The sequence below is a fragment of the Tachypleus tridentatus genome, chromosome 8, assembly GCF_004210375.1.
Source record: "Tachypleus tridentatus isolate NWPU-2018 chromosome 8, ASM421037v1, whole genome shotgun sequence".
Classification (NCBI taxonomy): domain Eukaryota; kingdom Metazoa; phylum Arthropoda; class Merostomata; order Xiphosura; family Limulidae; genus Tachypleus; species Tachypleus tridentatus.
In genome coordinates, this window is record NC_134832.1 from 79857981 (window position 1) to 79884920 (window position 26940).

General features: G+C 33.1%; 1 protein-coding gene across 2 annotated transcripts; it reads left to right on the top strand.

The window, feature by feature from the left end:
• Positions 1–26377, top strand: LOC143222765 (ras-related protein Rab-1A-like). Of its 2 annotated transcripts, none has more exons than XM_076449719.1 (7): positions 1–188; positions 17865–17937; positions 18828–18875; positions 22226–22273; positions 22561–22656; positions 23185–23316; positions 24548–26377. In XM_076449719.1, the coding sequence occupies exons 1-7, from the start codon at positions 166–168 to the stop codon at positions 24746–24748; spliced, it is 621 nt and encodes a 206-aa protein (XP_076305834.1). In that variant the 5' UTR covers positions 1–165; the 3' UTR covers positions 24749–26377. The 2 variants fall into 2 exon arrangements, with proteins under 2 accessions (XP_076305834.1, XP_076305835.1); XM_076449720.1 differs by lacking the exon at positions 1–188 and adding an exon at positions 4084–6712.
• The last annotated feature ends 563 nt before the right edge of the window (positions 26378–26940 follow it).

Here is a 26940-nt window from a genome sequence, read left to right on the forward strand (position 1 = left end):
TTTGACCGTATGACGTCAATTTGAGACAAGTCATAATCTCACATTTGGAGTAGTTCACCACAGACATATTTTGAACATAGAAGTTGTTATATTGCTGTCTTATAATATTTGATTGTATTTAGCTTTTCTGTTTCTTTACCATCCCCTGATATAACTTCATAAGATATGTCCACCATGAATCCCGAATAGTAAGTAGTAAAAACTAAGAACAATTTATTTGATGCAGTTCCTTTGAGTTTGTCATCATTAAGGCTTAGTGTAGTGTAACTGTAAAGTTAACGCCTATAACTAGTTAAGTCGTAAGGGGGCGCTTTAATAAATGCTTCTCATGCTAGCTTTAACCTAGAGAAAAATTCGCACGTAAAATGTCAAGTATTTTTTGTTTTATAGAGATTAATGTGTTAAAATATATGTGGTGATCAGAGTCGTAACATACATTTGTGAAAGTTGAAGTTTATAAAAAAAATGTCAATTGAAATTATTAAGATAATTTATAAAAACGATAAGGAAAAAGAACTGACCTTTGTATTTTAACACCAAGGCTCATAATGAACTTATGAAGGAAATTTTTTTCATGATGTGAATGTGTTAGTTTGAATTTGCAAGGTTAAAGGGTGGGCTGATTTTTTTTCTGTCACCTTGTGTTTTCTTGTACATTTACATCTATAATTTTATGTTTAAGGTAAAATGAGAATCATTCTAGTATTGATCTATTCTCCCATTTGAACAAGATATTATTCGTGTTATATGGAAACTGAAGCTGTTCTACAGAATTGAGATATTAATATCCAAAATTTTAAAATTGTGTTGTATATTTTCTAACAAGTACAAAAATAACTTTTCAACTCTAGATATTTTATGTAAGTTAATAAACTAGTTATATGAACTTTTGTAGTGAAAACACCATACTGGCTCCATCCAATATAAATGTTGAGTCAGTTTCTCATGTTTTTAAAGTCATTGGTATTTTTGCTAAAACATAAACACATATTCATAAAAAGAGTTTAGCTTGAAATGTGTATAATTGTATGCTGTTTTAAAACTTCCATTTCAGTCTGAATGTATGCTTTTAATTACATGTAGCCACTGTAAGAAGATTGAGTAGATTTTCTGTAATGTCTGATTTGCAAAAAAATTATTCACAAGGACAGCATGTTATGAACATATAGACATACCTTATTGAAAGGCCAAGCAATCATTTTATGATAACTTGAAACTATATATGCATTTATTTCAGTGATAAGTGGCAGAAAAATACTCTATAGGAGAATCTTTATACTAAATTTTCTTTATTGATGCTTTAACCTAAAATGTATTCTGGAATATATCAGAAACAATTGATAAACTTCTTGAATAATGTAATATTTCACTGTTAGAATAATTTATATTTTGTGAATACTAAAAGATAATCACTTTCAAACTCAGAAAATACCAAATTTCTGCACTGTGTTAAAATCTTGGGGAAAATAGGTTTGTTGAATCCTTACTAATATTTGATCGTAATATAACTTGGCATCATTGTTTTAGGTGAAACTCAAATTTTATTGATTTATAAAGTAAAGACATGCATCCCCTGTTTTTCTACCAAAAGTTCATTGTAAATCAATTAACTACATGTATAATTCCACAATACTGATCTTTGCTCAATTAGAATAATAAACCTACCATGGTGCATAAGCTGTTTTTACATATTTTATGCCTGTGGCTGACTGTTTTTTCAAAATTACCATTACACAATTTTCTTTGTAGCAATTTGTCTCTTTCCTGACATTTTGGGAAAAGGATGGATTATCTTGTAGGAAAGGATTAGATGAACATAGGTTTAAAATTTGTAAAAAAAAGTTTTGTAGGTGAAGGTTAAGCCTTTTTTATCAAACATAATCAGAAATCCACATACAGTATAATGTAAATGTGACATATTTTATGCTTAGGGCAGATTTTTTTAAAATTACTATCACAGAAATTATCTTTTGTAGCAATTCATCTGTTTCTTAAAATTGTGGAAAGAGGATGAATCAATTTATAGCCTATGAAAGGAGTAGACAGACATAGGCCTAAAATTAGTAAAAATAGTTTTACAGGTGAAGGGTAAGCATTTCTTATTCCACCAAATTGGAGAACTATATGTACTGATGTAAATGTGACATATGACCATCTCTGCTTGGAAAAAAAGGTGCATTTTAAATCTTGAAAAAAAAACAATACTAGTTAAGAAGAGGTTAGTGCCCTTCCTCAAAGGTTATAAAGTTATATATTTCAGATAAATTTAAACTCCAAATTTGAAATATATGTAGTTAAAATGTAAAGAATCATGATCTTGTGCAGATACAAGTATCAGTGGTCATTCTTGTTTTCAAGTACTAATAATGAATTCTTTCAGTTCAAGTAACATTTATTTTTCATTAGTACATACAACTACATAACTTGTTTCTTTACCAATGATTTGGATTTTTTGAAAAATTTAATTGTTTTTCTAACACACATGTTTGTAAGTATTTCCATTTTTAGAATCTTTTGCATTAGAAATGAATATTACTTTATTTGTTCTTCACAATTATGTGCATACATATACTCCGTATTACATTATTCATTGTAACTCTCTCTCTCTCTGTACCTGGCCCGGCTTGGTCAGATGGGTTAAGGCATTCGACTCGTAATCTTAGGGTTGCGGGTTCGAATCCCCATCGCACCAAACATGCTCACCCTTTCAGCTGTGGGGGGATTATAATGTGATGGTCAATTCCACTATTCATTGGTAAAAGAGTACCCCAAGAGTTGGCAGTGGGTGGTGATGAATAGCTGTCTTCCCTCTAATCTTACACTGCTAAATTTGGGACAGCTAGCACAGAGAGCCCTTGAGTAGCTTTGCACAAAATTCAAAACAAACAAATTCTCTGTACTAAGTCCAAAGAGAACATTGGTGACTATGGTCTTCTACAGATCTTTTCTTCTTGAAGCACAAATAATTTCCAGTGTTGATACCTCCATCCACTTAGATAAACTCTAGAAATAATCAAAGTTTTCCATGCTCTCTCCTTCCTTCATCTTTCAAGCTATTATCAAACTTGTTTTCTTCTTTCTTCATGATGTCCCCGAGAAGGAGAGCAGTAAGTCTTCAGATTTACAATGCTAAAATCAGGGGTTCATTTTCCTCTGTTAGACAAAGCAGATAGCACAATATGGTTTTGCTATAAGAAAACACCACACTCTTCATAATGTGACCTAGAAACTCTAACTACATGTTACCTACATGTAAAGGTTCTTGGCCTCGTTGTTTAACTGCATAGCAAACAACTTAAAATTTGAAGTGATGCTGTTCAGGTATTCAAAATTCTTAAGAGGTTGTGGACAAATATAGTTATTTTTAACATTTGGTGTAGCAATGTTGATGTTATTAAGTTTAAGCAATTTCTTGATAAGCAAAAATACTGTATCTTTGTACAATTCTTAGCTTGTTTTAGAGGAGTAATAATACAGGGATACAGTGAGGTTCTTTGATAGGTATTTTGTTATTTTTTATACTTGAATATAAAAAAAAAATTAACCAGAAGAAAGAACTGGACATAGCTATTAACTTAGCATTAAGGTAAGATTTAAACTACAGCTATTTTGATGGGGGGTCAGGATTAACTAAATGTAGAAAACTAAAATGCAAAGAAAAGTTTAGCACAGGAAATGAACATACTAGTTCCAAAAATAGGCTTAATTATTGCTATTGTAATGATAGAAGTACAAGATATAAAATAGATGAATTTAGGGTACTGGTAAGAATGGAGGTTTTTGATATAATGGGAATAACTTGAACATGGTTAAACATAGAAGATATTGAATCTCAAGTTTCTTTTAAATACAGAGTTACAGGATATTTAATAGTGATAGAATATTAGATAGAGGGGGTTACTTCATATGAAAGTTACATCCTCTTGAAGGAAGAAGATTGAATCCATTTGGGTTTCTGTTTGTAGATATATAAAAGGTTTTTAGTGAGAACTTTTGACACACCACCAAATGATACTGATCAAATTAGTGAGAATAAGATGTTGGCTCTAATGAGTTCATAATCATGAGTGATTTTAATTTCAGGCATACACACTGGGAAATGCTGGTCAAATCATGATGGAGAAAGCTCTCTGACCTTTTAAAGATTATTTGCTATGTGAATTGGTCAAGGAACCTGCTAGAAACCATGTTATTTTAGATTGTGTTAACTTCTACTATAGAAATGGTTGAGAGAGTTTGAATCCGGGAAAAAAGTCATTAATCTACTTGGTTTGATGTTTTGATTCATGTGGAGATCAAAAATAATATATTGGTTACAAGTTTCAAAAATGCAAATTTTGAAGGGATGTTATGAATTGGACAAGGGAATTAGTTAGACACTGATCAAATGAGGAGAGCTTGTAAAGTAGTTTTAAATATTCAAGATAAAAATATTCCTTATAGAAAGAAAAGGGTGGCTACAAGTAAATATTCATGTTGATTCACAAAGTGTATAATAGATATATTGCATGAAAGGCACTGCAGACTCTTATAAAATTTAAATTGACTGGTTTCGTAAAAGATTTAATAAATTATAGTTCAAAAAACATTATCAAACAGGAAATTATGACATCTAAAAAGAATGTATGAAAAGATGTTGGCTGAAAATGTAAAAGTTAAGGGTAAGAATTTTTTCAAATGCACTAAGGGTTAAGATGGGTGTAGGGCACTTGAGGGATGATAAAGGAAGGCTTGTATCTGCTGATTATAAAATTCTTTTCCTTCAACTTGTATTAATGAAGATTTTAGTAGCATTCTTCATTTTGAGCAGTTGATAGATGGAAACAATGTTAAACAAGAGAATTGAATTCTGATATTGTTAAGAAACAGTTGGGAAGCTTAAAAAACAATAAGGTTCCTGGATAGATATTTCCCCAAGGGTATTGAAAGAGGATAAGACTTGAATATGCGAGTCACTTCCTACAAATAGTGGACAGGTGCCAGAGGATTGGACAAAAGCTAATGTCATTCCTCTTTTCAAGAGAGATGAAGAAAAATTTCTTAGTAATTATGGACCCATTAGTCTGACATCAGCTGTGAGAAAATCTTTAGAAAGTCTGTTAAAAGATGCTTTACAAAAAGTCATTTAACAGAGCTTAGAACTTTATTGGATAGTAACATGGTTCCATGAAATGAAAATCTTACCTTACACGTCTTTCAACATTATTTAAAAGTTACTGCTTATCTGGTGAGAGTAAGAGAGTGCATAGTTAATGTATCTAGATTTTCAGAAAGCATTTGACAAGGTGCAACTTAAAGGTTTGTAGAAACAAAAATGTATATATCTATAGATATCAAAGGAAAAAGTTAGTCAATTGGATAGAAGAGTGGCTAGATAGAAGAAAGCAGAGGATTCTTATAAATGGAGTTGTCAAACTGAATTAATGTCGCAAATGGTGTACCTCAGGGCTTGGTCCTATGACCTTTACTCTTTTTAATTTATATCAATAACATAGATAAAGGAATGATAAATAACTTGCAACATATAAGATAAACCCATATTTTAGGAAAACATTTGAGAGTATCAAAGCATATTCAGTGAAACAGGGAGGTAAATGCAGAAACACTGTTATTCTGTTAAGAAAAGAGAAGCATTATTTAAATATCCAGCAAACTCATTATCACTACGACATAAGGATAGTGAATTTTTCCTGTATTTGTTGGTGTTTGTGGTGGTGGATATCAGTGTTCCCAGTGAGTAAACTCTACTGGCCTATTGTAGCAGTTTAAAAACTATTTAATGTTACAAATAAGAACTGTAGTAGTCAGTAATGTTCATGAGAATTTAGAAACACTTGCTGGTTAACACTAAAGAACCAGGTGAACTGCTAAACTATATTCACACTGATTGTCTTGGATCATTATGTGTTATAAATCCACATATATATTTATCATATTTTGTCATTAATTATGACTCTAATCATATACGCTTTTATAGATTAATTTTTATATTTGAATCTACAGTTTGGGGAAAGACCAGGTATAATCTAGCTTAAAGGGTTGAGACTGAGTGGTGCATTTTCTTTTGTTTCACATATTAGACTTTTATAAAGGATTTTTTTCAGGAAAAAATGTTATTCCATAAAATGCAGTATTTATATTTGATGGTGATTGCTGTGAAGAGTATGCTGCTGCTTTACAAAAGGATTTAGATAATTTATTGAGTTGGGCAAATAAATGGCAGATGGGTTTTAATAATAATAAATGCAAGTTAATGCATGTGGATTATTGTAATTTGAATTATAAGTATAATTTGGGAGGGAATAACCTTAAAGTGTCATGAAAAAAAGTGTTCTAGGTGTAATGGTCAATTAGTTTCTTAAGCCATACAAGCAGTAATTTACATTTAATTCCTTACTTGTAGAAAGGGTGATGGGGGGGGAATAGACAAGATGCGTAGAGAAATGTATCATACTAGGGAAAATTCAGGATTTTAAAATATTTCCTTGTAAAAGTAGGAATCTAAAACTTGTATATTAGCATGGTTATTCGCTTAATATTTTTTTATGTTAATTGGTAAATTGTAAAGAAAAAGTAGTTTTAAAAAAAATTTTGAACGAAAGACACTGAAATTTTCTGTTATGGATACTTGGGACAAAAGAGTTAAATGAAAGATGATTTGAAAATGTCTTTCAAAAACCAGAAAGAAACTGAAAATGGGAAGATTAATCTTGTGAGTATAATCAGTTTGTTAAATGTATTTTATTAATGAGTCTGTGATTAATCAATTAGCATATTCCATGAAATTCTCAGCTCAAATTTTCATTCATGTTTAACATGTATAGTTTTTATAATGTTATGAAAAGATTACATATATATTATTCATTTTTTTTTATTTTGCATACTAACAATTTTTTTTCTGGCCAAAAATATTCTTAACAGTAATGGTAATCAACTAATCAATATATTTTAATCTTTATAAGAATGTACTTAAAAATGTTTGTGTGGAAAGACCTCTTCAGTGGATGAAGGAATATAGATATAGCTTGATTTTAAATTCTGATTTTTAACCTCCTCACACAAAGCTACTTTTCTTTCTGTTCTTTAAGCATTACTAAAAATGTTTTGTAATCAGTGCACCAGTCTATATTCATCATCAGTTTCACCTTATTTTTGATCGTGTGTACATACCACCTGTAGTACCTTCTCCTTACTTGTTGACATTCCAACTCCTGATTATTATATTTTTCTCCTTTTACCTGACATAGAGATTATGTTAAGATATGTTGGAATGCCCTGTCCCACCTCTTTTTGTCAGACTTGTAGGCATTGCCATACCATTGTGCTTCGGATCCATTTTTTAATTCTTGGACGTTGAATTTTCTCCTCCCCATTTGGGGTTAGAATCCAGGGTCTTCAATTCATTTTAATAAGGCTCAATTCTTAAGGATTTGCCTTTCCCTCTCCTCTCTTTTACATTGCTTGTCCCTCCCCCCTGTTATTATCTGAGGTCTTTTATCACTCCCTTGAAATTTTGTCAAATGAGCTCAGCCCCTGGTGTGGATTCCTGTGCATGGTGAGGGGACCTCCCAGGGAAGGTTCTATTCTTTCAGTTTACCTCCTCTGGGATGTAAATATCCAATCGCGTGGAGATTCTTGCTGGTTTCTACAGTGAGGTGCATCTCCACTCCCAAAGATGGGATTACGATGCCAACCATTATCCTCATTCTGACATATATATCACCACATCTACATGCCATTATCAAGGCAGGTTATCTTAATTGCAGGGTACAGCCATACATTCCAAACCCTCTCTGATGTTTCCAGTGTCAGTGGTTCAGTAACTCAGACATCATGATTCCTTCACATGTGCTCATTGTGGTGGCAAGGACCATGATGCCAATGAGTATGAAACATACTCTCATTGCATCAATTGCAATGGCTCTCACCTGTCCTACTTTCATTCTTGCCCTAAACGGTTTGGAAGAAAAACAGGTGCAACATTTGAAAACAATTCATAATATTGCTTACCCAGAGGCTCGGACATGTGCTGCTCCACTTCATTCCACTACTACAGTGGGAGTGCAGACAAATCTCTATGTGTCTACTAAAGAATTGTTCTCAAAACAAATGAAAAGTCTTTTTACCTCCATGGTTAAAAAATTGATGAATCAACTTCAACACCCATCTCTGTCCCTTATACATTCCAACAAATCCCAAGATACACTTCCTTTGATTCCAGGTACAGGCATTTCCTGAGATACATCTTCTCCCACCCCAAGATGCAAAATGATCATTAGTCAGTCCTTTACTGCTATTGATCTCTCAATTTGTTCCCATTCTCTCTTTTCCCATTTTTCATGGAGGGTTCACAATAATCCATGAGGCAGTGATCATTTTCCTATAATTTTGAGAAAGACTGGCCATGGTTGATTTCACCTGACCCCCATGTCCCGGTGGAAGCTGGATCACGCAAACTGTGGCCCTTTTTCACTGCTCTCATAGAACTTGATCCTGCCATCATCTGTAAGCCATCAATAGGTAACTGTGTGGCAGCAGTAACTGACTGTATTATACAAGCAGCTGATCAATGTATTCCTAAAACCTTGACATGTTTTCCACAATATCTTCATCCGTGGTGGATTCCTGCCTGCCACATGGCACGGAATGCTCAAAAACAGGCCTAGGATACTTTCTGAAGATATCCCACACTCTCATACCGCATCACTTTCCAGCAGGGCCGTGCACATGCTCGGTGGGTAAGACGTCAAAGCCAGAAGGAATCTTGGATTAAGTTCACAACCAGCATATTTTCTTCTACCAGTTCCAAAGTCATATGGAACACGAATCGAATGGTCAGTGGGCAATATAATTGTCCCCCTCTTGATCTTTCTCTCTGATGGCTAGGAAGTAGCTGATACCCGGAGCATTGGGGATACTCTAGGTGAAAGGTTTTGCTGGGTATCTAACACTTCTGCTTCTTCCTCCACCTTCTTAGCCATGAAGACTCAGGCAGAGCAATCACCTCTTTCCTTTCGAGCTGATTGTCTCTATGACTGGAATTGTCCTTTACAATGGTGGAATTGAAACTGGCCATTCATTGGTCTGGCAGTACATCTGTTGGACCTGATGATATACACTATGAAATGCTACACCATCTATCTCCTGCTTCTCTTGCTATTCTTCTGATTGTTTTTAATGGATCTGGCAGAAGAATACTTTTCCTGATGTGTGATGCCAGGCTATTGTCCTACTTTTCTCTAAGCCTGCAAAGGATCCCAAGATTTTTTCAGACTACCATCCAATTGCTTTGACAAGCTGTCACTGTAAGATCTGAGAGAGGATGGTTTAGTTCCTTGAATCAAACAACCCCTCTTGTCCACCCAGTGTGGGTTCCGACGGCAGCACTCCACTGTGGACCACCTTCTTTGACTTGAAAATTCATTCAGAGAAGTCTTTCTCAAACAACAACATCTTGTATCAGTAATCTTTGATATTGAGAATGCTTATGATACAACATGGAGGTATGGCATTTTAGACCTCCATATATATTGGTTACGTGGCCATTTGCCCATTTTTATTAATTTTTTTTAATGGACAGGACATTCCAATTTCTTATGGGTTCGACATCTTCCCATTCTTTTCTACAGGAACTTGGAGTCACTTAGGGCCGTGTTTTGAGTGTCACACTTTTTAGTATAAAAATTAATGCCATCACTGAACAACTCCCTCTCACTGTTGCAAACAGGCTCTATGTCAGTGGTTCTTAATCTGGGTTCAATCGAACTCCAGGGGTTTGGCAGAGGTCAAGACACACACTGTGTGTGTGTTCGTTCCATTCACCCCACTAGTATGATTCGTGACGTCATGCTCCACTTGGCCATCTTTGGCTGCGGCTGATCATGTCACATCACTTAGCCTTAATATTTGTGCTGCAGGGAACTTTGTGCACTTAGCAGTCAACTTGTGACTGTAGTAATTGTGCGTCATTTGTGATTTTTTTCCTAATCTTTAATTCCTTCATACTAACTATGTCAAGCAAAAAGAGAAAGTGGTTGGACGAATACATACGATATGGATTCACGTGTATAACGGAACATGATGGGAGTCAGTGTCCTCAATGCATGATTTGCAATGCCAAGTTGAGCAATTCTAGTCTAGCACTGGCAAAACTAAGAGAATGCTCCCTAAAGCTGCATGAAGGTGGGAAATACAAGAACACAATGCTTGCTGAATTCAAGGTAAAGAGAGCCTAGTTCGATGAAAAGGGTACTTTGCGTGTTCTCGGCTTTGTACCCATCGACAAACCGATCCTCACAGCATTGTAGAAAGTTGCGTACTTGATTGCAAAGCAGGGCAAACCACACACCATTGGTGAAGCACTCATAGGACCAGCTGCATTGAAAATGACAAATATCATGCTGGGAAAGCTGCTGAAAATAAGTTATCCCAAATTTCTCTTTCAAATGACACCATCAGCAGCAGAATAGATGACATGAGCAATGACATCTTGGCTCAAGTAGTTGCAGATCTGATGTCAAGCCCAACAAAATTCAGCCTTCAACTCGACGTAACCACCGACATTTCCAGTCTAAGCCAGCTTGTATTCATGTGCTATGTGAAGAACGACGAGATAAAAGATTTTGTATTTTGTAAGCCTCTTACAACAACTAAGGCAGCTGACATGAAGAAACTTGTGAATGACTTCTTCAGAGACAATGATCTTTCATAGGATATGGTTTCTGCACTTTGTTTGGACAGAGTTCCAGTCATGCTGGGACAAAACTCTGGTTTTGGTGCGCTGGTGAAAGCCAGTGCACCACACATCATTGTAACGCACTGTGTTCTGCACAGGCATGTGTTGGCAACAAAAACCTTGCTTCCAAAACTGGAAGAAGTATTAAAAATTGTGTTGAAATGTGTGAACTTTGTGCAAAATAGTGCCCTGAAGCACCACATTTTCAAAGAGCTGTGTAATGAAATGGGCTCTGACTTCGAAGCACTTCTGTACCATTCTAATGTTCGGTGATTATCCCGGGGAAAGATGCTGAATCGTGTTTTTGCCATGCGTGTGGAATTAGCCCTGTTTTTGCGAGAGTATCAACATTGTCATGCAGATTGCTTCAAAAAATCCGAGTTCATTCTCATTTTGGGATGCAGGGCAGTTGAGTCAACATCATCGAAGCAGGCAAAAACCTGAAAGCTTTTCAAAAAAAGCTACCATTATGGAAACGATGAACAGAGAATGATAACTTCACAAACTTCCCCTGCTGGACGACTGTGTAAGTAAGATCGAAGATGTGTCTGAAATCGAAGACATTTCTGTACCTGGGGAACTGAAGCAAGCAATTGCCATGCACTTAGATGAGCTCGCAAAGCCTCTCGATGGATACTTCCTCACCAGAGAGTCATTCATATCCAGCATGGGTTAGACAGTTGTTCACATTTAGTGTTGCGACAGCAGATGTCAATAATGAATACCTCGACGAAATCATTGAACTTCAGCAGAACCAGGTTCAACAGCAACTTTTCAGAACAACAACGCTCTCAACATTTTGGTGTCACCAAATCGTGATGTACCCTCTTATTGCTAAGAAAGCCCTTGAAATACTCATACCATTTGTTACAATGTATCTTTGCAAGCATTTTTTTTTTTTTAGGGTGGTAGACATAAAAATGAAGAAAAGGAAAAGACTTTGTTGTGAAAATGATATGAGAGTGCCACTTGCCAAGGTGAAGCTGTGCACTTCTAAACTTGTCTCTGAAGGGCAACAGCAAAAGTCACATTGATTTTCAGTAAATATTCATTGAGTTTTGTTTTTTGTGTGAATTTCATGTTTTGTTGGTTTTGTTCTTTGAACACTGATATTGTGTGCAACTGATGCATGGTTCATTCTGTGCACTAATAAAATATCTACTTATGTTTTGAATTTGAAAAAATCATTTTATTTTTCCAATTACGAAGGGTTCAGTGAATGCAAGTATGAAACTTCCAGGGTTCAGTATCTCCAACAAGGTTAAGAACCACTGCTATATGTCAACGACTTTCACATCTCATGTCAGTTGTCGAATATGTACATTGAGCAGCAGCTACAGACTGGCCTCAATTATTTACTGAAGTGGACCAGAGCAAACAGCTTTAACTTCTCTCTCTAAAACTAGTTGCATGCACTTTTCCCATCAACAGTGTATTCACCCTGATTCTGAACTCTGTATCAGTGAAGTTGTGCTGCCTGTGATCCCTGAGACAAAGTTCTTGGGGCTTATCTTTGACCATAAGCTCACCTTTATACCACACATCAAGCAGCTATAGGGTGAATGTACAAGAGCACTGAACATCCTCTGTCTTTTCTTCCACCACTTTGGGAGCAGATCAGTGTTCTGTACTAAAGATGCATCGTGCTCTTATTCAATCGAAATTTGACTCTGGATCACTGGTCTATGGCTCTGCCAGGACCTTGGCCTTAAAGATGCTGGACTCATTCATCATCAAGGACTTCGGCTCTGCACTGGGGCTTTCTGCACTTCCCCAGTTCAGAGCTTATACACAGTCTCATGAACCTTCTTTGCACCTATGCCGTTTGAAACTGTCTTTACTGTATGCTTTGAAACTTTGTTCCTTACCTGTGGTTGTTGTTTCCTTCCTTGGTGGGCCATACTCTATCAGAACAGATGATCCACCATTGCTCCTTTTGGCCTTTGTATCCAGGTGCAGTTGGATGAATTGGGTCTGTCCTTAGATAACACTGGGGTATCCACTGGTCAGCCCATTTCACTATGGCTTATTACAGTCCCCTAAATGTGACCTGTTTTTAAGTCATTGTAGAAAAGCAGACACTCCTGAAGTTCTGTCTGTTATTTGCTGAATATCTTTGGAACCATCCTTCCATTCCTATTTATATAGATGGTTGGAAATCAGGTGACTGTGTGAGCTCTGCCATGGTTTGTTGTGGTTCGGTGGTTGCGTGCAGATTTCCCTCTACAGCTTTTGTGTTCACTGCTGAACTGTATGCCATTTCTCTTGCCCTAGATTCATTGAAGTTAAGCAGTACTCAAACTGCACTATTTATACTAACTCACTTAGTTCTCTACTGGCCCTAGAATTGCTATACGTTAGTTCACATTCTGTTCTTGCTGATATTAAAAACCGACTGGCCCATTTCTCTTTAACATCTACTTCTATCTGCTCTGACACTATCACAGCTGTACCTGTTCCATACATGGACTATGGTCCTGTATTCAAGGCCTGGGTCTGTGCCAACTGGCAGTTGACTTAGAGTGAGCAGCTTGAAAACAAGCTTTTCCAAAAGAAACCCTGTATTGGACTTTGGCCTTCTTGCTTCCATAAGGATTGCAAAGAGGAGGTTGTTCTAACTAACTATGTATTGGTCGCAGTTTTTTAACTCATCGTTTTCTTTTATCTGAAACTGATGCACCAATGTGTAGACAGTGTAACACTCAGGTCACAATAAGCCACATTTTTCTTTCTTGCCATCATTATGACTCAACAACAGCACCATTTTAAACATGTTTTGTCTCAAGGTTTGTCCATAGCATTAGACAGTGTTATTGGTTATGGTGACACTGTCCACCTTGGAAATGTTTAGTTTTTTAAAGGTCAGTAATCTTTTTAATGCTATTTAAATTTTTTTAATTTATACATTAGACATTTTTGATGTGATTCCCTTTTAAGAATCACAGTCCGTCTAGTTCAGTTTGAAATTAGGAAATGGCTGTAACATCAAAGTACTCGAAACCAGGACTGGAAAGGCCAACTTCAGGTGACTGATGCTGTTGTTTGAACTAGCCATTAGTCATCCTGGCAAGTTATTATTAAAATTTTGCTGAAAGTCTTTTAAAACTTTTATTACTTTCTTTTTTGAAAATGGCCATAATGTCAAATCACTTAGAACTGGGAATGGAAAGGGCAACTTTAGGTGACTAATGGTGGATTTTGTACTTACCTGTTAGTCTTCCTGGTGAGTTATGAAAATTACAATTATGCTACAGAAAGACCTTTACAACTTCAATTACTCTAGTTTTCTCTTAATGTTGTAGACTAGATGTAAACATTGGTTTTATGCAACTTGTGTTTTTTAAAGTTTGTTTTGTTTTACTTTAATTTGCTTTTATGAATTTTACTAAATTTACTTTAATCTTAACTATTTACTGGATGTTTGGAGCAGAGAAGCCTAGCTGCTTTGTGCAATAAAACACCAAATCAACCAACAAACTATTTATAATTTTAGTTACTTGACCCATGATACTGTTCACTGTTTACTTATGGTTGAGATTGAGTGTATGTGACATGGTCCACATGTTCTGCCCACTGTGTGTTAGAATATATTTGTTTTTATCATTTTTGATCCTCAACCTTGTATTGTTGAGGATGATTCATGGAACCTTGCTTGTCTAGTTGAGGTTATATATGTACATTGATACTTCAGTTTATATTTTAATATGAATTGCACCTCTTAGTACACATTGCACTTGTGAACATCTTTTTGTCTGCTTACATCGAGTTCATTTCCTACTTGAAAAGTGAAGAGCATGTCTGTTTCAGAAGGAATGCAGTATCCACAAATTTGCTTTTTCATTTTTGAGCAAACACTTTCATTCATGGTCACTTTCTTCTTGGTTTCAATGTTGTGCACCTACACTGACCCTTCCACCATTGCACATTTTCTTCCACTGAAAAATGTATTTCCAATAGGTACATATCTCTCTTGTATCCACTTCCCAGTCTTCTTCCTCCACTGTGTATTTAGAGCCTCCCAATACTCAAAAGTGAAGATTGAGCAGGAATAGCAGATGGAACTAGGTGGTGCAATACTAGTGATGGAAAGAAGTCACATTATATGTACATATTCAGAAATGAGTGTTAGGATATATAGACTGTGATAGTTGCTGAAAAAATTTTAACAGTGTTTAGAGGACATAAAAGAAATTGAGATCTAGGAGAAAAGTTATTAACACTCCTACGAAAAAAATATTTACATCCACTAAAGTGATTTTGGGGCCTATCAGGCCCCATATATTTTTCCAATAGAAACACAGTGATTTAGCAACATTCATTACAAACAACTTTAGAATGACTCTGACAAACATTTTTTTTACAATTTGAGCAAACAATTTTCGACTATCTATCTTTTGATCTGCCGCACAAATGGCATCGTCCTCTTTATGTCCTCTTTGCAGGCGGTTCACATGAGGTTGTTTTGTCATTATCTTTGCAGTAAATTTCTTTGATTTCAAGCACCAATTGCCATATAAATTCTCTTCTGGCTCTTGATTTATGTTGACGAAGAAATTCTGGATGTTTTGTCGAGTATAGAACGAAAGCATTGTACGCAGCAAGATCTAGAATGTTACAGAATATGCAGACTGACCAGCGCTTTGATCGCCTCTTTGTTGTATAATATCTCGCCAGTTGATCGAGAGTGTCGACACCTGCCTTCGTTGCATTGTAAAGATTGACGATTTCGGGCTTTCCATTCTCTTCTACTTCACCAGACTAATGCTGAGAACTCAGTAGTAGCACATATTTTCCTGGTTTGTCTGAGTGCCTGAGAAAAGTGATGTTGTCATGGTAGAAAAACTTTGGTGATAACTCTCTAGTTGTTCATCCACTGTCAGGTATTCCCTTGGGTTGTAACTGTTTTTGCAATTTTCAATGAAAAAAATTCCAGACTCCAGAGGTGGCAACATCTTTGATTTCTCTATTTCTTTGAGAGTGGATGTCAAATCTGATTTTTGAGCACATTTTTTTTTAATTTGTCTTGTGTAATCAGTTTTCGCAAAAATGACAAATCGAATTCGGTTGAAAACATTTCGTCTATCGATGCATTTTTGGATTTGCTTATTCCAAGGAAAAGATTAGCTGCGATCCATTTCCAGAGGTCTTCTTCAAAAATTGGTTCTTTCATGACGATGTTTGTTGAGTGAATGATCTGTTCCATCATATTATCAGAAATGAAAATTTTGAATGTTTCGAATGGTGTAGAGAATCTTGGAGCAGCTTGCCTTGTAATGCCTGGGTTCTCATTGAATATATTGAGAGCTGCAGTTCTCCTGTTGATCCTTGAAGGTGTTGTTGAATAACGAAAATTCTTATCTTTGGACAAAAGTTTGTTCACTGGCATCGTAGTAAGATCTTGATTACTTTCTTCACTTTTAGAAGGGTACGGAGTGATTTGTTCATCATTTTTTGGCTTCAGAAGGATCATCATCACAACTTTCAGAGTAGTCTTCGACATTATCGTGTTCACTTTCATCGTCGGATGGTTTTGTAGTAAATGTACAGCTTCATCAAGAGATCATTTTTGACACGGTTTGAAGATTTCAGCTCCTATATATATAGGATTTGTGGATTCTTCTAGAATATTCTAGAAGCTTCAAGAATATTCTAGATTATTCTAAATACTTCTGTAAAGTTTCTAGAATGTTCTAGAACAGGCGTGGGCAAACTAGGCAATAATCAGGACTGTCTGAAATTATTGTTGGAGTAGAGTTATTATCCTAAATATCCATCTTTTGAAAAGAAGTTGTAAAATTAATATATTTTTACTATAATTTGCTTTTTTCGGTTGCCCAGGCCTGTTCTAGAATTATTCAGGAAATAGTCATGTTTATGTTTTTGATCTGGGGCCTAATAGGCCCCAAAATACCCTTAGTGGATGTTTTAAAAAAAATTTTTAAATATTATTTCACAAATGTCTGAAAAGTCAAAATATTATTGCTCCTTAAAATATAAAGGGATAGGGTCAGTTAATGGCAATTTCATTTAAATACAAAATTATTAGCCTAATATTAATAACCTTTCAAGTTGCTCTGGGTCCTATTAGGCCCCAATTTTTGTAGGAGTGTTAAAGTCAAAGATAGAATTCACTGCTTCAAGAAATGAGTATTTTGGTGAAGAAGCTAGTTTTTCACACTAGAAACTAACAATGAGAACAGTGACTGGGTTAATGTTTTAGCTTATCAGTTTTTAAGAAATGATTTGGCACAGCTGTTGTAAGGAGAATATAACCAAACTACCTGTTTGTTGAAATAAACATGCACACTGCTTTATAATGAAAGTTCCAAATTCTTTAATGAATTGTGATCTTAGAAAGGGGTTCAGCCCAAACTGATTTTTAATGGTGTTGAAGTTTAGTAACCTTTCAGTCTTTTTGTCTGACATAATGACTTGTTTTGTGTATAATGTGGCTGATTCCTGTCTATTTTGTGGTTAATATTATTCATATAGATAAAAAAATAATTTTGACCATTTTAATATTTTTATGATCTTATTGTTCAGTTAAACTCAACCAATGTCAATGTGTCCTTCTGCTTCTTTATCATGTTGCACAAATTTTGAGTCCACCTGCAGTTGTTGCATCATAAATGTTATAGCCATACATATTATGCACTGTATATCTGATATAAACAAGTGTTTTTTGATAAAAGGAATATATTTCACTGTATCCCTTAATGGGTTGTTTAATTTTGGTCTAAATAGGTAGATTTTTGAAAAGAAGTTAATATTAATTCCTTGGTATAGCTTAAGTTATTCCACTTTAGAAAACATTAACTTAGTATACACAAATCTTCAAACATATGTTATTTGTTTTAAAATGAAAAAGTACAAGTGTGTTTTTAATGTAACTTTATAAGACAGTTTCTTGAGTACTAGTTTGATCTTCCCTTATTTGAAAACCTCCAGAATTGACTATGATGTTACTCCTAGCTATATTTCATAATCTACCTGTTAGGCATTTTGTTTTCCAGCCCAGCTGACAGCTTCAGTGTAGATTTTTCCATTTTTAATATATGGTCATAAAATGTACGAATTTTTCTAGTTTTTTTTTTGTACTCCTAAACATGCAATTCTTTTGCCATTGTAGTGATTATCTATTCAAACTGTTGCTGATTGGTGATTCTGGTGTAGGAAAGTCATGTTTATTGTTGAGATTTGCAGTGAGTATTTTTGACTTTTATTATTAAATAATTTGTTTGAAGATATACTTTAAGAAGACAGGTCATTGTACCACTGTACATAAATCACTTTTATGATTATAAATCCTCACTTGCCTACTTATTCTCATGAAGATATTTAAGAATACAAGATTATAGAATGGAAATTGAGAAAGACTGTATTAGGGTTGTAGGAGTTGCCTAATAAAGGTGAAATATTTTTTTAAATAAAATCATTTTTCCTTAACTAGTACAATTTTTTATTCCTCATTTAAAATATGTGGGTTTCTAAAACAGAAACCTTACTTGATGTTATAATTTACAAAACCCAACCTTCTCGAATGAAACTCAATTTTGTTTTTTCTTTGTAATGTACAGTTTACATTGAAAAGTATTTCTGACCAACATAAATGTACCATTTATACAAGAAGAAATTCTTACTGCTTACTCCACATATGTTTCATTCAGTTTTCCCATGAACTAAGCAAGCTCAATGTTTATTGGTTTTAATTTTCATTTATTTCATAGGCATTTTATTGTTAAATCATATGGAAAACATAGTTTCTGAATGTATTGTTTTTGAAAATGAGTAACATAAATATTTGTAATTTTGTCACATTCCTGGTAAATAGTTTAGTTTATCAGTTGCAAGATTATTCTGATTGGGTGAAAGTGGCTTATCAAAATTAAATATAAAATAAACTGGCAACTGTTACTGTCTACCAAGTATTGAATTAAAAACTTGCAATTTTAGCCTTATTGTGAAATATAATGAATGTGTTAATCTAAAAACATTAAGTGTACTGTCTTTCATTTTACAGTGTCTGCCTTTTTAAGTATAGGCAAAACATTTTTCTGTATAGATTTGTAATTTTGTAATTTTTTTTTTTCAGGATGACACATATACAGAAAGTTACATCAGCACTATTGGGGTAGACTTTGTAAGTAATATTTTATACTGTAGTTAAGTAAACATTACACATACTGAATTATTCAAGTTTTAATATGTACATTTTCTATGTTTCATACATTGTTGAAAAAATGCATGTCATAGTAATGAAAAATTTTTAATAAACAGTTTTAATCTGGAAATCATGACCTGAACTTTTCAAAGAAAAATGTTAAATTTACAAGTCTAAGCAGTTATAAATGGTATGAGTTTACAGATTTCTTTTTTACATGTTAAAAAAGGCAGAAGAATAAATGTACAGGTAGAAGAATAACCAATAATTTTGATTTTTAGGTTTTGAGAATTTAAGTGATTTTAAAACCTCACTGTTGTCATAATTCAGATTTACAGGCTTAGCTCTCTCGTCTAAACTCTCTAACTGTGAAAAACATACAAAACTTTGCAAAATAATAGCTGACTGTGGTCTTTTTCAATTTCACAATAGTCTCTTCTTTTTTTCCATTTTTAATGCACTGCTCAAGACAATTAATGGATAGTTGGGATTTTCAGTATTCTAGTTATTGCAGGGCATGTCTTATTAAATAATGTTGATGGCATCTCCGAGTGCATGACCAATCATGTGATTTGACTAACTGAAATCAATGTTCACAAATATTCATTTGATACTACAGACTCTATAGCACAAAAAGAAACTATTAGAAAGTGTTTAAAAAGATAAATATTTCACCTCAGATGTAATGCAAGTTGTATGTTGGCATGCCTAAAAAATGAGTAAATCAGTTAATTGTTGAAGTAAGAGAACACACTACACATTTACATTAAGTAGCAATTGTTTTGCAGGGTGGTTATAATTGTATGAAAATTTGTATATATTTTGCTACATACAGTTTGTAAGACTTGTAGTCACTCTTCAGATGACCATTTGGCATTATTTAATCTTAGTAAAAAAGCCCCAACTGTCATTGGTTTGGACAGTGCAAATATAAATTTTTAAAAATATACCAGTTTTAATTTTAAAAACTTAGTACATCAAATTAACTATTTCACAATGGGTCACGGATCAAAGGCCACGTCATGATGTTTGTTGACTTGCATTCAAAATTTTATTGAACTACTATTTTATGAATTTATGTCAATAAGTTTGGAATCAAATTGTAGATTATAATTCAGTTTTTCATGTTATGAGTTAATTTTTTCCTAAATGCAGATTTTAGTTACATGGTATGTTGAATGCAGCACTGGTTAAAATTAGATGTTTGTAATGTCAAAATCCTAAATCTATAGTTTCATACAGATTAGAAACTCAAATTATTAATATTGACAAGCTACAACATAAAATAATAAACTCGTATCATTCTATTTTGCTAAGATTATGGTCAAACAGTGGCCCCATTCAGTTCTCTCCATTTTTTGAAAGTCTCTTACATACCCTTACTACAATGTACGACATGTCAATAACCACTTGACAGGTTAGAATGTCCCCTTTGTGGCTCTCTCAGCCATTTTAATCTGAAAAGGCTACCACATTCTTTCGAACCAAGATTTCATGAAGTTAGGTTGTGTTTTTAGTCTGATCAGAGTTTCATATTGTTTTAGATATAAACACACCTTAGTTTCTAAGCTTAAGAGATTATAGTGGAATTCTGTGGTATCAGTGCAGTTATTTGATATTTTGGTTATTCAACTGTATATATAAAACCTGAAAAAAATTATTTGAAATCCTCCACATGCATAATTTTAAAAGGCTTAGCAACATATATCCAGTGGCAACCAAGCTCCAAGGTCATAGTGAGATAATTGTTTTTTTTTACGTAGATTTAGTGTTCCATATTTTAAGAAAAATTAGGTTTATAATTTATTTCTAAATAGCAATGGTCTATATACATATATAATGTATAACAATTGAAATGTGATTATATTACAAAATACTAGTCCACTAAAATACAGCAAAGACAGGGAAGACTAAAGGTCAGTGTTTTATTACTGTTCAGATAACATGGATGCATGTGCACTGCATCAATGCAAGCTATGTAGTGTTAGCTAGGCATGATTGGAAGGTCAATATAATAAAAATAATAAATGTGTGTGTGTAATAGTTATGAGACAAGCTACTCAGACTAAATATTTGTATTTTTGTGTTATAGTATGTAGTCATTCTAGTGCAAAAAAAGCATAATTTATATTTATTTCTTAACTTTTTATAATGGTTATAAGGTTATTTAAGTGACAGGCCTCACATAGAGTGTAGAAAATAACATAAAACATAGTCTTACTGAAAACAAACATCTGAAATGTATTTAGGAGGTTTTATAGATTATGCAAATAATATTTGAGATTTTTAGGATGAAGCATAGTTTTTTAATCATAACATGAAATCACTTTGCATTCAGATTAGTAATGGAAGAGGAGACTTTTCACAAACAAATCTTTAGTAAAAATATTTTGTTATAAAATTTGTGTGTACAAAACATTTCATCTTTACTATAAGTCTACAAAATTTTGTGAAGATAAACATGCTGTACCAAAACTTGTGCAAATATGTAGACAAATTCACATATATTGAATTCATAGTGAAAGGGTTAGTACCATCATGAATACGGCAATTTTTTATGCTTCTGTTTTTAACAACTTTATTCTTTATATAACTAGTTCTTAACTGTCATAATTTTCCAAACATAACTTATGTAATACAGTCGCATTTCTCTTATCTCTATGAATAATACTGTAGTCAAAGTAACCTTTTTGACAAGAACATTAGTGTCTGTATGATCTTTGTCTGCATGTTTGCCACAGTGCTTGTTATCTTTGCAGTTGATGCTGGCAAATCAGTATTATCAAACTGTTGGAGAATTTGAAGGTTTCACTGAAATCAGTTTATAATTTGGAATATCAGACATAAATTTAGGAATAGTTACTTTTGTATTTCTCAACATTTCTAAGTGTACATGTAAATAAATCTTAAAAGTTACAAGATTTTGCTTTTTCGATATTTTATCTCAAAAACCATGTTTAAAGGTTCTGTAAATGAATGAAAATTGGAGACAATTTGTATTTATGCTTTAGTAATGGAGAGAATTTAGTAAGACCTACCATCAAAATATAGCATTTCTTATAAGTGTACCTTATCTCTCTCAACGTAATCAGAAAAGATGGTCTGGACTGGCTGTAAAAAAACGTTTAGATTTCTTACTATATATTACATGCACACTAACTTTTAGATGAGTGTTTTGTGAAAAAAACTATATATTCCAAAAATTGTGGTAACATAATTTTGTAACTTATTACCATGTAGCATACTTAAAAAAATTTTTTTGAAAGTTGCATACAGTCTTTAGCATTACATACTAAAGTTTCAATGAAATTTTTTCTTTATTACAACAGAAAATAAGAACAATAGAATTAGATGGAAAAACAATCAAACTCCAAATTGTAAGTATTTTGGAATAACTGTTTAGTTTATTACATTATATTTAATGAAATAGAGAACTATAATTGCTTTTCATATTTTATTAACCTTTATTTCAATGTAAAAATAATTGAAACTGTAAACAACATTTACTGTAAAAACAAAGTTATAGAAGGTAGTTTTGCAGATTTGTGGTTTAGACTGTTACTAAATTTAGATAATATATCTAGAAGGTGTAAGCTAAGTGCTTTATATACCTGATAAATTAGTGTGTTTAACTTCAGTTCTACAGTGATACTGTTTGTTTCAGTGGGACACAGCAGGACAGGAGAGATTCAGAACTATCACATCCAGTTATTACAGAGGAGCTCATGGAATTATTGTTGTATATGATGTCACAGATCAAGTAGGCTGCTGTTCTTTATCTTGCATTCTGTGAATTTTGAATATTCAAATAGTTAATTGGAATGGCCTTTAAATGGGCATTTAACTAAAGATACACAGGTCATAGTAAATTTACTTAGAAGATAAACTGTGTTTTTAGCATATTTCAAATAAACACAAGAATAAAGCAAGAGATATTTCCTATAAGTTTAAAACATAAATGTCTTTTTATTTAAATGAAAACAAATTAATTTTCTCTGGCAATATTTGATTCTAGTTCATGAATAACTAGAAATATTTTATGGTTGATATTCTTGTGGACTTCTGAATACTAACTAACATTTGTATGGTGGTTCTTCATGTAATAAATTATGGGTTTGTTTATCCCAGTGGAAAATTATAAGCAGTGCAATTATTTTTCTAGAAACTGAACTACTGTGTTACAGGTACATATTTCAAATAAGTTTTGTATACATTGTTTGTTATATGGAAACATCTGTTTTACCAATTATATGTGATTAACCAACAAGTCGTTACCCCTTTCTTTTAGGAATCTTTTAATAATGTAAAACAGTGGCTTCAAGAGATTGATCGGTATGCTTGTGAAAATGTAAACAAGCTTCTGGTGGGGAATAAATGTGATCTCACAACAAAAAAAGTTGTAGATTACACTACAGCAAAGGTTCGTAAAATAATGTTAACCCTATTTCTAAGTGTCTCAAGTTAAAGTCCATGTTGTGTTTGTTGATTGGCTTTCCAAAATGTATTAAAAATAAGAAATTATTATAATAATTATAATTCCAATTTTCATATTGCTTAATATTTAATTTTTTAATTTAAAAGTTAATATTTAAAAACTGCACCTCAACATTTTTGTCACATGGTATGTTAAAAACAGCACCAGTTTAGATTAATGTTTGTGCTCTCAAATTTCAAAGTTTTATAGTTTTGTATGAATTAAGAATTATAATTACATATTAAAGTAGAATATAAAATAAAAATTGTTTTTTCTACACGTTATCACTGATGTGGTGAATCGGTGTCCCCTCCGTTACCTCCTTTGATTTTTGAAAATGGCCCCTTAAATACACCTAATTCTGTATATGACTTCTGAATAACCAATCAAATGCTCAGTGTCCCACAAATGTTCTTCTCAATCACTTTCAAACACAACAGCATCATTTATTTCAAGACAAACCTTCATGCTTGTAAGTAGTTTTTAGCCTGTTGGATTTTTTTTCTCTTCTTTTTGAACCACTTGCAGCTCTTACTAAATTTGATAAATTATAAATAATTTCTATGGTATTGATATAGTAACTTATTTTTTGATTATTTAAATGTCTTTATAAAACCTGAAATAAATATTTTATTTCTTGCCTTCCATGTGCAAAATTTCAAAAGGCTTAGTATCCTTTGATATGCAGCAACTGAGTACTAAGGTCGTAAATATGGGAAATGTTTGTTTCCCTTAGTTCTTTTAGTGTTCTATGTTTGAAGAAACATGAATTTAAAATCTTGTTTGTAAATAGTAATAAGTTAAATACTTATAACTGAAATGTGACTGTATTTTACAAAATGTTTGTTCACTTAAACACAGCCAAGACAGATCACGTTGTAAGGACTAAAGGTCAGTTTTATATTTTTGATATAATATTTTATATGATATCATATAATTTTTATATGATAAGATGAGTTTTTATTAAAGATGTATTACATTGTTTAAACTAACGCACATTTTTAAGCTTGTCAATACTATTATGATAAATGAAATTATGCAGAGAAAGTACTTATTTATAGGTATTGGTCCAAAGCCAGTATAGAATCTTTTTCAATAGTGTGCTTCACTTGTTGCCTGCTTTTGTTTGCTTGTTTTAACATATGTTTACAACATATCCCATTATTTTTTTACTCAGGAGTTTGCAGATCAGCTAGGCATCCCTTTTCTGGAAACCAGTGCAAAGAATGCCACAAATGTGGAGCAGGCTTTCATGACAATGGCAGCAGAAATCAAAAACCGGATGGGACCACCCACTTCTGGTGGAGAAGCAATACGACCTGGAGATAAGATTAACCCCAGTACCCCTGTGAAGCCACAAGGCTCTGGCTGCTGTTAAAACCAAAAATGAATATCACCTTTTTTTTCCTTTATCTAAAAATATATTTTTTCCATCCCTAGTTTACATATTAAATATAATTAGTAAACATCTGGGAACCTGGGCAATTTATTAGTTTGTCCATGTAACTGGTCTTGCAAACATCAAACTGAAAGTAACTTGAAAGTTGTCTCTTCCAAAATAACACATTAAAAAGAAAACCACTTCTCTGAGAATTATCATTTACTACTTGTTCTGTGCTTTCAATTATCCATATTAACATTTCTTTCATTAGATTCTAAATGACCATGAATCTAAATCTATATAGTAAAAATATATATACACACACATTAAGGTGACATTTTACCAAACTTCCATCCTGTTCCTACTGATAAGTTTTAGCATAGTTGCTTCAGATTCCAGAAAACCAAATTTGCAAGAAGATTGCAATATCTGATTTTATCAAGTTTGTAAAATCAACTACCGTCTGTTGCCTAAAACTGAACTGAGTTGTATATTTTTGGCTTTGTGAACAAGTGAGTTTGTATTTATCAAGAGTTTGTAACCAGCTGATTAAAGGTTTATAATATACAGCCTTTTAATTGTACTTCAAACAAAACATGCGTGTTTTGATTTCCTAAATAGTGCTATATTACACTAACTTATGGCTAGGTATCTGTTCTATTATGACATTGCAATCGGTATATTGTGTGGCTCAATCATTAAAACAAATATGGAGGTTTTATTAGCTATATCCTTTCTTGAAGCATGTAAAGTTAACATTTTTAATTTGTCAAATATCCAAGTTATATATTGAATTTGTAGTAATGATTATTCTATACATTTGATTTTTGATACCATGTGTGATAACAATGGATAAAACTCCTTGGTGCCTGTAATCACTTTTGTTTATATGATAAATATGTATGATTTGATTTGGTAGGAAAAACTTACCAATGTTGAAAAGTAACTTAGGTAGAGCTAAAGAGGTGACATTGTACATGTACCATTCCAACTGTGCTGTATGTGTGAATATAGTTGTTTACTCTTGTAAAGGTTTGTGTTAATTCTTTATTGGCCACTGAGATATTTCTTATGGGTTTGTTTTTTTCAAGATTTTTGTAAATACGAAGCAACGTTAATAGATATGATAAATGAAAGTTAGCAGAACTTTGTAAGAAAGTTCAAATAGTAAATGTTTAATACAAACTTGAAATAGGGTAAAATAAAAACTAAACGGTAAGCCAGGTTCAATAGTTATTTTAAAGTACTGCTGTATCCAGCAATATAAAATTGTTACAACACTACAGCTTATGCAGAATTTATTATTATAATTAAACTGAATTCAAACTGTTTTGCTTGGGTAGGAAGAAAACTAATATAAAACAGGTAACGTATCAGAAATACCAAAATGGGGATAATTAGCGAAAGACAGGTATGGAAATCAGCTTTTTTCTTTTCTTTTTTTTTGGCAAAAATAGTAGTTATTAAAGATGTGTGTGATAAATAAGGAAGTGTTGTTTTGCCTTAGGCTTTGTCACGTTATTTGTTCAGTTTGATTCTTAAACTTTTCTTGTATGTTTAGTGCCCTGCACCTTATAATTGAAATGTACAAATCGAGTATTGGATTAAAGAAACTTAAGTACAGTATGATACTAGCAGAATCACGTGATCGGAATATGTACTATCGTAATTATTTAGCTACGTGACGGCTAGCTAGAAGTACCCAGCTAGCATGTACGTAAATCACATTCATGTGTATATATATGTACACACACGCACTGTATTACTGTCGATTCATTCAAGGCCCTAACCACTGTTTTATATACATCTGTAAACACGTAATAAACATACGAAACTTAATTAGTTGAACTATTAGTATATTTCAGTTTTCAAGCAACTTTCATAAAAGAGTTGAACTGAACCAAATGCGAATATCGCAATCCGGTAAATGTTTTTTTTCAAGTACCGCTGATGGAGTGAAATTGAAGAGTATAGTGGTTTATTCAAGCATCAAACAGGAAACCGGTTTTAGTGAACGACACATTGATAAGTGTATAAAATTTACACAACTATCAAAAGTATATAGATATTCATAGTATAATTTTGTTTTAAGGGTATTTATTTAGGTAAGTGGTAATTTGTATTATTATAAGTTGTATTCAAAATAAGTTTCATTGTATATCAGGTTTACAGATGCAAACTCGCGATTT

Bases quoted from the DNA above. Each gene is read 5' to 3' on its own strand.
- LOC143222765 (XM_076449719.1), top strand. From the start codon at position 166: ATGTCCACCATGAATCCCGAATA. The intron at 189-17,864 runs GTAAGTAGTAAA...TTGCCATTGTAG, and splicing joins TCCACCATGAATCCCGAATA to TGATTATCTATTCAAACTGT. The intron at 18,876-22,225 runs GTAAGTAATATT...TTATTACAACAG, and splicing joins GCACTATTGGGGTAGACTTT to AAAATAAGAACAATAGAATT.